At 38.8% G+C, this 13,040-nt stretch overlaps 1 protein-coding gene and 2 pseudogenes across 2 annotated transcripts in view; all 3 read left to right on the top strand.

Moving 5' to 3' along the window:
- The window catches only part of SPTLC1 (serine palmitoyltransferase long chain base subunit 1), a 58,892-nt gene extending 47,945 nt beyond the window's left edge, over positions 1-10,947 (top strand). For both annotated transcript variants that reach the window (XM_011382232.2, XM_023524481.1), the window contains 4 exons: positions 203-257; positions 4,013-4,130; positions 7,897-7,970; positions 9,546-10,947. In XM_011382232.2, the coding sequence (XP_011380534.1) occupies positions 203-257; positions 4,013-4,130; positions 7,897-7,970; positions 9,546-9,639 (341 nt within the window). In that variant the 3' untranslated portion in view covers positions 9,640-10,947. The remainder of the gene's footprint in view (positions 1-202; positions 258-4,012; positions 4,131-7,896; positions 7,971-9,545) is intronic.
- LOC111732546 lies at positions 4,502-4,620 on the top strand (annotated as a pseudogene).
- On the top strand, positions 6,912-7,030 carry LOC111732544 (annotated as a pseudogene).
- Positions 10,948-13,040: the final 2,093 nt, after the last annotated feature.

The following is a 13,040-nucleotide window of genomic DNA, read 5'->3' as shown; positions in this document are numbered from 1 at the left end:
GATTTATGTCATTTTATATAGGAGACAAGCATTCGTGGATTTTGGTATCCTTGCAAATACCAAGGGACAACTTAAGTTTTGGGGGAATCAAATGTCATACTCGAATTTTCAACTGTGCAGTGGGTTCAGTGTCCCTAATCATCCCACTCCCTCATACTGTTCAAAGAGCAGCTGTACTATCAAATGTATTTTTTTCATTCAGGTATTTTTGCAGTGTTGAAGCAAAAGTGCAAACAAATTCATAAAGCTTTACAAGGGTAAGTTTTATATGTTTTCAACAAACTTAAAGTTAATCCATACCACAGTTAAACAACTAATGAAAAATTTGTATATCATCTCTTTGGTTTTGAATACATTTGATAGACTTGGGTCAGTTTGACTGAATTGCAACTAAAAAAACAAAAACTCAGTTCACGCAAATGTGTGTATATGAAACCAGAACATCTGTTGTATTGTTTTAAAAAATCATGATTTTGTTTTTCTAAAAATGATAGATTGATAAAATATTATAGCAATATAGAAGATACAAAGATGAAAAGAACAAATAATCTGACATTCTACCACCAGAAATAACCTACAGATGCCTACAGATTCCTAAACACTGAAGAATCTCTCCACATCTGTACAAATGAAAGGATATGCTTATATGCTATGTAATTAAATGACAGTGTGTTCATACTGTCCGTGTTACTTTTAGAAAATTATTAAGTTTTCAGTTAATACAAGATAAAGAAACAAATGAACCACATGAGTGGTTTGTTTTTATTTGTTTTAACTACATAAGAGTACTTCTTTAAGATTGCTCTGGAGTTGAGAAAAAACTTCAGGTTGGTAACATCTTCAGGCAGATTCTTGGTCTTAGAGAAAATGATCTCACATTGCCCAGGGTGTTTGTTTTTGCCTTTTCCTGAGGAGAAACATGCCATTTTGGTCGTGAAAGTCCTCTCTCCATTGCCAGAAATGGAAACTAAAAACTTTTCTAAAAGAAAAGGACAGTTGAAAAATGAGCAGATCACAGCTGTTCCAGATAAAGTAAGGACAGAAATAATGAAAGTTCTGGGTGTGTCTACATAATAGTAATACAAGTTCTTGCATGATTTATGGTAGAGAGATATTACTTATATTGGTTCCAGTTACATTGGTTTATAAAATATTAATATACCGACATAGGCCAGCACATTGGAGTCACTATAAATTCAGGAACGTGCCCTTTATTCTGTCTGGAAGTGTTAATGTGTTTATTTTATAAATCCAGTCCTTTGCTTATTTTCATCTTTTATAGCTTTTCATCTCTGCAATGTCCCTAACCCTCTCACTCCACCAACTTTTAGCTGACGGTCTTGTCTCTCACTGTCACTTGGAAACTCCCTCATTTTCCTTAACAAATCTACACACCTACAGGTGTCTGAACTAGTCTTGCCCTGTGTTACAAAGATATTACTCTAACCATAACGCTTTTCTTTCTAAAGATCGAGTACCCTTGGTTGTCCCTCTCATTTGTAATGAGTCTCTCCTCTTTCCTGAGTCATGCGATTAGCATTCAGGTACACTCTGCCCTCTCAAATTCCTCTTTCCATGACCCCCCTTTTCCTCTAGCAGCTAGCCTGTCGCTCTGCTTCTCCTTGTAGCTAGTTGTCTCCAGAGTTGTTTGTGTTTTGTACACATCCTTCTCATTTACACTTGAAACTACTGAATCTGCCTCTGTTCTTATACTTTACCCAGATTGTTCCTGTAGAGGTCACCAATGACTCCTTGTTGCTAAATCCAGCATACAATCTTCAGAGCTCACCTTACTTACCTCATTAGCCTTCAACACTGTTGACTGCTCTTTCCGTCTTGCAGCTCTTTATTTCTTTGGATCCTGTTACACCACACTATGGTTTTCTTCTGCGTCTTTGAATCGCTTCATCTTGGTCTCCTTTGAAGCCTTTCTTTTAGCATCATCCTCATCAGCAGGGCTTAGTCTGTGGTATTCTTTTCTCTGTCACCTCCTTGGAGAACTGTGTTCTTCCACCCCTGGAGATTCAGATTGTTTCATGATACATGTATGTGGGCAACTCCCAAATTTGTATCTCCAGTCTGTCCCACTCATTAGGGTTCCAGTTCTCATATCCAGTGGTTTACTCGGTTTTTCTACTTGAAGGAATCTGTAGGCATCTCATACTAAACACACAGTAAGGCAGGTATGGAAGCACATCGCACAGGTATCTAGATGTTTAGAGGGAACAAGAGATGAAACAGCAAGGAGGCCAGCGTGGCAAGGGGGAAAAACTGGGGGAACATAGTAGAAGATAAGGATAAGATGATGAGACCAGGGCATGCTGGGCCTTGGAGACCACAACCAGAACCTAGCTCACATGAGAAGCCATGGCTTTGTTCTAACCAAAAGAGTGGTGTGATGTGACTAAACTTCTGTCTTAGCAAAATCGTTCTTGATTTGTGAAAAAAATTAGATTAGATCAGATCAGATTAGATTAGATTACGCGGTGGCAAGTTTGGAGGCAAGGAGAACCAGTCAGGAGATTATCACATTACTGTGTGCAAAAGGTGATGGTGACTCTGACCTTCATAGTAGTAGTGGGAAGTGTTTGGATTTTGAAGGTAGAGCTTTAAAGAGGTGCGGCCAAAGTTGGGAGGGAGTCCTGCCCAACTTTGAAGAAACAAATATCAAGCCTGGTCTTATACAGTGGCTTCATAAAGCAGGAAAAGTAGAAAAACTGCTCAATCATTTATTGAAGCTACCAAAATACTGATTCCTAGGCTGGTACAAAATACGATTTTATGATTCAAATCCTCACCCTGGTTTATTGAGAAATCATAGCATGGTGTATTACCTTTGAAAGCCAGATGACTTTAGCTTCCAGCACTTCACATGATAACGTGACATGTGGTGCTCACTGAGTAAAAGCTGTTGAGTCCTAGACGTATTTGAGAAATCAAATATGCTACCAAGTGCTTTCTGTACTCATTCCATTCTAAGAGAAAAACACATCTTTCAAGGTAAAACAAACTAAATGAAAGCAATCTAAAATGTTTAGCCTAATTTGAGATAAATAAGTATTACCATTTGTGTTCTAGGAGGTCAAAAATCAAACAGTATTTTTATTATAGGATAAAATAGACTTGACTAAATGAACCTGACTAAATACAGTTCTCATGACATCCATAATAATCATTTGAAAATACAGGGTTTCATACTTAAAGAAATGTCTTTCTCTCTGAGAAGCAGCAGATCTCTATGCTGTTAATCGTAAGAAAGAAGACAATAACTGTTAACTCAAGTAAAATTTAAAATTAAGCATGCAAATAATAAGGGAACTTTTTAATCTAAAGCTGTTACTGGTAGTCAAATTATAACACTTTCAATGTCAGAAATCATCCCTATAATTTATGAGAAGACAAGATACAAACTAAAGACTTCGTAAGGAAACATCATCAACTGTAATAAGTAGTCCATGAAGGAAACAAACAGAGGAGGTAATAGAAAATGATGACGCAGACCCTTTCCTAAAGTGGATGATGAGGGAAGCCCCTGGGAAGTGATACTGGGGCTGGGACCAGGTGTGTCTGGCTCTAGCAGTGGAAGAATGGGAGAACAGATGAGGAAAGGAAATGACAGGGCTGAGATCTAAGGGCTGAGCAGCCTATGAGGAGTGGCCACCTGAGCCAAGGTGGGTGAGGGAGCAGGGCCTGCACACCTCCTGGTGAGAAACTAGAGATGACTCCTTTGCTTCTGTGACATGTGAACCAGAGGTAACCACGAGAGTAGGTGCCTCCCTCCCTGCAGTGTACACAGTAACAGCATTCCAGGGTCCTAGAGTAGGAGCACTGCATTTAACCTTTCTTTGTCAGAATCGGAACCCCACCACAGGATATTTCCCGTAAAAGTCACAGGTTTCTGTTACATTTATTAATGCAGACTTTGTTAAAATTATTTGTATGAGAAATATCTGAGCCTGGGAGGGATTTATGCTTTGATTTGTGTGTGTTTGTATATGTTTCCCTTCTTCAGCATTTCTGGATTAAAAGTGGTGGGGGAGGCAGTTTCTCCAGCATTTCACCTGCAGCTAGCAGAGAGCACTGGATCAAGAGAAAAGGATGTTAAACTACTTCAGGAAATTGTAAATCAAGTAAGTATCTAGTTAATCAAGTGAATCTCCTTGTACCACCCCTCCCCTGATCCCAAGCAGTTTTTTAATGTCATTTTTAAGACAGCTCTCTTTGCCCCCAGGGATAGGGTATAACAAGTGGCTGGCCACCCCTTTCGGAGAATTGTTCTGATGCCCAGCCTTGCCCGTGTCTGACTCTGCCTGTAGTATGTCTCTACTGACAGACACAGTTCATCCCATTGGGTCCATTTTTATATCACATCAAAGGGTTTTCACCTCTTATTGAAGGTGTTGTGTTCTGTGCCACACTGTATTAAAATTAACTTCGCTTCTTCTCTGAATAACTAGCCTTCCAGAAAACCCATTCGCTTACTATTTAGAAAGCCAGGCTTGTCTACGGCCATGCTACCCTCAACAAGCCCGATCCCATCTGATCTTGGAAGCTAAGCAGGGTCAGGCCTGATTAGTACTTGGATGGGAAACCACCCAGGAAGACCAGATGCTGTAGGCGTAAAAAATAAAAAATAATAATAATAATAAGGGATTGTAAGCTGACAAGATCCTTGCAATCTGTGAGGTCAACCAAGGGTTGCCTCGCCTAAAAATAAATAGATTAGATAGAAGGAGAGAGAATGCGCACGCGCGCGTGCACTCGAGCAAGCAAGCCAGGCTTTCTGTATATGTGCGGGTATGGCATTGTGTATAGTGACAGACTGCATGCAGCACTGAACAGCTGACTGTCAAGGAGTGAACCCCCAGCACAGCTCAGAAACAGGCCATAATACTCTTATAACCAAAAAGGAAGAAGACCACTTTGTTGCCATGCCTGATTTGGGAAGTTGATTTCAATATCTTTATCATCTTAAAGTCAATTTACTACTAATCTTATTAATCAGAAAATGTTCACTGGGGAAGACCACTCGCCCTTCTCTGTTCGGCAGAGCTACGTTCCTTGGCATCCTCCATGCTGCCGCTCCCCCTCAAAACTGTCCAGTGGCCCTGCAGCTCCGTGAGCACATGTGCCCAGGGGTGGCACTGCCTTTTACTTGAATCTGAAATGCATTTACTATGTATTTGAAAGCAAAAATGGGCTATATTCTTTTCCCTTATCCTACTTGTTCCTGTTGACATTCTGGAGGCTCCTCTCCAAGCCCCTGCTGCCCAGAGTCAGGGTAATTGTGATGGCTGCCGTCTGTCATATGCCTTCTTCCAGCTGTGGCTCATGGAGGTCAGGCCCTCGCCTATAGTCACGTGGCTATGGAGACCACAGTGTGAAACCATCCTCTGGCTTCACAGCTTGCTTTGGGCATCCTGTGCCTACAATGTATGAACCGTATCACCTAGAATAACAGATTCCTGGACAGGTTCATACACTTTGTGGCCTTCTGGAGTCAGTCATCTTAAAAAGCCAAAATAAAACCAAACCCATAATGTGAGATTCCTAATTAAGAAAACGTGTCAGCTTACAAAGGATTGGGCTGGAGTGAGGGCTTATGCCTTGCTGAGTAAAGAAATATCATAGATGTCTCCTCAGGTACACCTCTGCAAAAGTGAAAAAAGGCAGGTCTTTAAAAGGACAGACATCCCATAGACCACATTTACTGCCTTGGTGTTTTTATCGTAATGTCACTTAAATGCTTACAGACATAAAAAGAAGTACAGCATCCTTGAGATTACAGTTCGTATACAAATGTGATACCAAAACAAGTTTATAAATTAAGTAGAAGCTAAACAGACGAGGCATTAAAAGTCAAATTCATCACATTGCCTCCATGTGACAGCAAGTTTGTTTCCTAAACTGGATTGCCCTGGTGGTATGACAGACGCAACTGGTGCAGAGCAGGCCTTTGAAGCTGCATGTCCCATGTTGGAGTCTACAGGGACACCTAAACCTCCTCAGGACAATTCTCTGAACATGCTTTGTATGCGGGACATGGGCCTTCTCTAGATGCCATATGGGATGTCATGTCCTTGTTAAATCCACATCTGTTCTTTTCTCACTAGACAGCAACAGGTTAGGTCTTACTACTATATGCAGAGAGACACACAGAAGAGGGCAAGTGAATGAAATGACTGGATACTAATATATTCCACTTACACAGATTATCCTCATAATGGAAAAGAGAATGTGAAAGTCACTGGACAACTCACAGGTCACCAAATACTGTCTGGGCCCCAGCACGACATGGGCTGTCTTCAAGAAATCATCTTGAGAACTGAATGAGAAGAGAACATAGTCTTTGGAGAGGGAACAAAATACTGGCTGGAAACTGCATTTGTAGGAAGGAAAAAGAAAGTTTTTACCGTTTTTTGGCGTCATCACAGCTTCCATCTTAAAAATCCTTTGTCCCACTCCTCTCTTTCTTTTCAGTATTTGAGAGAGAGGAAAGAATCATGGAATGTAACTTGTTTAAGCTTCGTAGAAGTCTTGTCAAGTTTTTGTTGAGTTGCTTGACAAAACACTGTTTTTACATACTGAAGGTTGGTTTATAATGTTCCTTAACTAGCCAGGGCTAAAATCAGCCAGTCCAGATGTTTTCAGGAGTGAACTTTTCCAGGTACACTTCCAGAATGTAGAAGCAGCACAAGTCTATCATCATTGCCTGGTATTGTTTTCCATATTTTCCTAGCAGAGAAAAACCAGCCTTGCAGCTTACAAAACAGCCCAGTTTCTGGCAAATGCTTTACTGCCACACACAGGGAATAATAGTTCTCTCCTTATACCACCACTTGCTCTGATTGATTCTTTTTTAAAAATATGATTCACGTACCATAAAAGTTACCTTTAAAATATACAGTTGAGTCTATGGCCATGCCACCCTGAACAAGCCTGATCCCATCTGATCTTGGAAGCTAAGCAGGGTCGGGCCTGGTTAGTACTTGGATGAGAGACCACCTAGGAAGACCAGGTGCTGTAGGCATAAAAAATAAGAGATTGTAAGCTGACAAGTTTCTTGCAATCTGTGAGGTCAACCAAAGGTTGCCTTGCCTAAAAAAAATAAATTATAAATAAATAAAGTATACAGTTGATTGGTTTTTCATATACTCACAAGATTGTGCATCCATCATTCTAATTCCAAAGCGTTTTCATCACCATAAAAGAACCCCCTGTAACCTACTACCTTGATCTGATTTTTACGCTTTATTTTGATAGAGAATGTTTTAGTTTTTTTGTTTTTTTGTTTTGTTTTGTTTTTTAATGTTGGCAGGTGGTTAATGCATGGGAAAGCCGTGCAAAACATTTGTGACACCAGGCTCTTCTGTGCCTGGTAGCACCTGGCAAAATGTAGCACACAGGAATCAGAGGTATTGCTAGTATTTGAAGTATGAGCAGTTTCTCTCCGAAATGTTCTGCTGGCGTTGTTCTTAAGTGCAACTCTTGGTTAGCCTACAGGGCTTTGCTGCCATTGTTCCCCTGTGTCCTAACTCTGTTTTGTCTAAAATGGTAACCACTAGCTACCTGTGACTGTTTAAACTTAAATTAAGTAGAACTAAAAACTCAGTCTCCCAGTGGCACTAGCCATATTTTAAAGTGCTTGATAGCCACGTGGGCTCATGGCTACTGTACTAGACAGTGCAGAACAAACACCTCCATCACTGTGGAAAATTCTATAGAACAGTGCTGCTCTTGATTATGTTGTGATATTTTAGTTTTATCTTCTAGCAGTTATAGTTGGAAAAATGAATTAAAATTACTGTTGAAGATAGCATTTCAGTATACCCCCCTGTTTTAATTATATAACAGTGTCTGCATCTAGATGCAAATGTATTCCTTTTCTTCATACAGTGCATGAACAGAAGCATCGCTTTAACTCAGGCACGTTACTTGGAAAAAGAAGAGAAGTGCCTCCCTCCTCCAAGGTTGGTGAATATTAAAGTATGACCTTATTTTCTTTCCTACTCTGAAATCTGTATGAAATGTGTTATGTTGTGAAATTTTGGGAAAGACTCACAGAGCAAGGAGGAATGTGTACCGTTAAAACATAGTATATCACCTGTTTTCTGTTCTTAAACTAGATGTTTTCAAATGATAACTGAAAATCCCCTCAGGACTCGCAGTACCCCCTTAGTTGACTTAAAGAAATGTCCGAGATATCAGAACAGACTGGGACAGTGGAAGTTTCAATTAGCAAATATCTACCACACCCCTGAAGTGGCACACACCATGCCAGCAGTTTTTACCTTGAGGACAGTCCTGCAGAGTGGCATATTCGGTCGCAGTGCTTACCTCATCTGTGGGTGGAACACCATGTGGGCAATTCATCCAGCAGATGAACTTACAAAACACCCATGAAATAAAGCAGTGGCAGGAAAAATTGAGGAATTCAGAAAGCCCTGCATAGGGATGCACTTTGATTCATGATTTAACAAAACATCCTGCTCTCTAAGCACATCCAGTATAGTTGAAGGAGGTAGACACCCAAAGCATGGCATGTTCAGGGTCATGGCACAAGGGTAGTGAGGTCACGAAAGAGGAAACCATAGTTCCTTCTGGCCTAGGAGGGACTCAGATATCTGACAGCAGATAATGCATACGCCAAGCCCAGAAAATGGAATATGTGAGACGATCTCATGGGCATCAGCCTTTTAGCAGGGCATACCGTGGCATGGAGACCTCCAGGTGTGTAGCGGGAGCCAGAGCACAAGCTTGAGAGGCACCAGTGAGAGGGAACCTAGGGAAGGCCCCAGGAGTAGCTAGGGGCACCAGAGTCAGAGTGCTGTCCAGACATGGATGGCCAGGCCGAGATTCTGGAAGACCACTATAGCAGCAGCTCAGAAGCACCCTAAAGATCCTGCTTTCTTATTTCTAACACATCCAGAAGTATAATCCAATATGTTGGGAGAACAGGGGCCATGTTTATTTTATGCCCTGGGGCTCCATGCCCAGCACAGTACATCTCAGTAAATGTGTCCAGTGAATGAAGCAGATGTTTGCAGAGAGACAGAGGTAGAATTGCCCTGAGACGCTGTTATTTCTTGTCATTTCAATTTCCTGAAAATTTGAAAATGTCCGTCTTGCCCCAAAGTATTATAGAACTTCTACATGACTTACTGAATTATAAATATGAGCAATCAATTCATTAATTTGAGAAATTAGAGTTCTTGTTTTGGGCCTATAACTGCTTGAAGCATTAGATATTTAAAAAGACCAAGTTTCCTCACATCCTGGGCAGAGCCCCACTGCAGGGTTATTTCAAGTAGACACATACTAACAGTCTAAGTGGGGAGTGGCAAACATCTGTAAATGGCCTGGTAATGAATGTTTTAGGCTTACAGGACACAGAGTCCCTGCCACACTTCCTCACCCTGACATAGAAGTGAGAAAACAGCTGTAGACAATAGGTCAGCTACTGAGTGGGCTGTGTTCCATTAGCTTCATTCACAAAAACCCGTGGCAAGCTGACTGGTGGATTTTTTGTGTCCTTTATTTCTCAGCATTAGGGTTGTGGTCACAGTGGAACAAACAGAAGAAGAACTGGAGAAAGCTGCATCCACAATCAAGGAGGTGGCCCAGGCTGTCCTGCTATAGTCTGTCTCAGGGCCTGGTGGTTGCCCTGCCACACAACATGTAGACAGGCCTCGGTATTGTTAGGAATGAGCGAGCGTTTTACCTGCATTGTTGCCAGATGCTGTGGATGTGGATTCGGTGTGCGACCTTGAGAAAGATGCTGGTTATTTTTACAAAGAAAACACATCTAAAAGCCCAGGAACTCTTTTTTTGTTTTTATTTTGATTTTTTTGTTTGTTTTTTGTAATGAAAACTAATGACAGCATATAACTGATATTTAAACCATGCTGTTTAGTACTATTTAAATGTTTTATTATACGAGTATTTTCTATTCTTTTTTTTTTGTTTTCATTATTTAAAAAATGGAGCTTCAGTTTATCTTCTCTCCTTCTACTAGTGAAGATTCTCTAAGCACTCCTTAAGATTTCATAGAAAATTGTCTACAACATTACAGCTTAGAGGAACACTTCAGCATAGATGACACAAAATATATTCTTGAAGATCTAATTCAACCACCTTTTACAGTCTTCATCGTGTGAAGCTCAATGGTGGCTACTATATAACGGAACACTTTTTGTGCAATTATTATAAACTTTATAAGATATTTGAATCCTGGAAATTTTATATACACTAAATATTGATTGCACACAATTTCTAACAGCTAATCTTAGCATCCCTAACCGGAGACTTGTCATTATACTTCCTATGTGAGCAATAATTTAAATCAGATACTATCTTATTTTAATATAATTGACCTTTACATTTATTATGTGTTGACCTCTACTCTGTTTTTAGGAAAGAGGGTTATTGTGATGATCCCAAATATAAATCATGTCCTCGGTATTTTAGAATATCTTCAGTATATTTCTCTTTTGTATGGTGGGTTTGCCTAGGGACATATAACTAGGATTTTTCTAAGCTAAGGAAAAGAATTCTTTTCTTTTCAGCTTATTAATTCCAAATATCTAAAAAATAATGTAAAGCACTATAAATAAACATTTTAAGCTGTACTTTAGCGGTTTTTTCTTTAGCAAATCATGTTAGGTGGTATAAATGTTTGTGATATGTGCCACAAGATGTTGCATAAATATTACACCATTATTCCTATCGTATTAAAGGTAAAGGAAGAAAATTGTTTTTAAAAATGTCATTTTTATAATCTGTGTTCACCATCTTTTTAAATAACACATTTTTTAATGTTTGGTTTCGATTTTGCTTGAGATATTTCATATACGTGCCTTGTGATCGCTGCTGCTGCTTTAAAGGATACAGTACTCTGGGAATGAATGTTTTATTTTTAATGAAATAAATCTACATTCCTGATAATGAGTCTATTTGTGTATGTAATGTATTCAACAGAATAGTCTCTTGCTTTTGTAAATCTAGAGTGGTATTGTTTGTGGGGAGGGGTATTTGAAAATATTAATTTATTTTCTTAGTATTTCAGTGTACAGTATCTGAAGTTTCCTAAGTTCTTACTAGTTTAAACCTTGGCTGCATAGAACTACAGAAACACCAGAACCATTATTTTATAAAGGGATGAGGATAGTAACTTTTCAGCTGCTTTTATACTTTCTAAGTCAAAATTGCAACATCTACATGTTTATTGCTACTTTTCAAAAGGGATTGGAAGTTCCTGGGAAAGATGGTGGAACAACACACATTGTTTAACTTCAATCCTTGAAACATACCAACAATTTAAACAAAAATAAAGTCTTTTTATTAAAACTATAGAGTGACCACAATCCAATAATGTACAACACCAAAAATATCTGCTAGAAATGATAAATTTGTATAAAAATGAGGCAGAATGCCAAGGAAAAAACAGTCTTCTCAAATATGAAGCAAGTTACAAATTTCTCTTAGTTCTGAGGTGCACTAGAATAATCCTCTTGAGAAAGGCAGTGGCTGTGGCAAGCAGCATTTGAATCATTGGGAGCCTATTTCCACTCAGCACAGTTGCCCACGGGGGAAGAAGACAAATGACTGCGCCCTTTTTATTGTCTACAGTGAGGTTTCAACTCAAAAAGAATTGGAGATTTGAGGCAAATCAAGTCAGAAAAGATAGCAGTACTTCCAATTCAGAACCCCACTAACTTGACCATGTGTGTTTATGTTAGGTACCACTAAAGAAAACAACTCTGCTGTCTGTAATATGCTATCAATTGTAAGATGCATTTCAATATCAGATAGTAATGTGAGTGGGAAAGGTTCGTCTTAAAATCTATGAAATAAGACAATAATCTGATGTGTGAACCTGATGTCATCTTTCCTTATGGACATAAAACCTTTGTCCCAGATGATTGATAGAGATGTTTGAGGAGAATCGTGGCCACCTAAATCTATCTCCATCTTCCTAAAACACTGTCTATATGGTGACATCAAACAACCATAACCCATACTTACAGTATGGATTCTGCTGTAGAGAGTACTTAAACTTTATTTCCCTACTTATTGCCTGATAAAGAGAATAGAGTAGGAGGCTTAAGGATGATGGAACACAAAAATTTATTTCTCAGCATCAACATACAAAGCAAAACAAAAGTGAAGCAGCATTTTCAAGAGATCCAAGGCAAAAACTGAAAGTGAATCAAGGACTTTATATTCAGAATAGCGGTCTTTCATGTAACAAGTTTATAGAAAAACAATTTAAAATTAGAGCTCAATACTGTGTTCATGAGCCCTTCCTGAAGAATCTACTCAGAGACAGCCTCATGTAATCCAGAAATAACAGAAAATTCCATCAAAAAGATAGATATGAGCAATGAATATAATTAGATACAAGACTAAAGATGGGACAAGTGGAAAAATAATATGTAAATGTTATATATTCTGACAAAGATGATACTAATATGGGAGAGAGGAAAAATGCAAACAAGCTCATTGTGAAGACATTGGGAGATCAGGATATTTAGAACAAGGGAAATGCTAGAAGATTAAGAAAAAAAAGATTAAGGGCATTATAAGAAGTTATGAGTGTAAAGATAATTAGTATAGCCAAATACAAACCTTCATAGATTTTGTTTTAAGCAAAATAAATTAAACCTCATACAAGGAAAAATAAACTATAACACCTTATACACAGTTAATACAATGAATAGAATGATTTGAGACCAAACATAAATCATGCCAGTAAATGTGCTTTCAATTAATGCCCACTCCAAGAAAAATTTTTAAATTGGTCCGCAAAGCAAAATACAACTCTATGCTATAAACAAGAAACAAACCAAACTTAATTACTCAGAAAGTCTGAACATAAAGAAAAATGGAAACAAAAGAGATAGAAATTCTGATATTTCAAGGTAGAATTCAGACTAATAGGCATTAAGCATGTTTTGCTAAAGGGCACAATTCAAAATCATATAACAGTTATGAATAAATATCACAACCCACAGTCTCAAAACAGATACCATAGAGATTCA

Source organism: Pteropus vampyrus, unplaced genomic scaffold (genome assembly GCF_000151845.1).
Source record: "Pteropus vampyrus isolate Shadow unplaced genomic scaffold, Pvam_2.0 Scaffold469, whole genome shotgun sequence".
Taxonomy (NCBI): Eukaryota; Metazoa; Chordata; class Mammalia; order Chiroptera; family Pteropodidae; genus Pteropus; species Pteropus vampyrus.
Note: the sequence above shows the minus strand (reverse complement) of the source record. Positions and strands in the feature narration are given on the sequence as shown.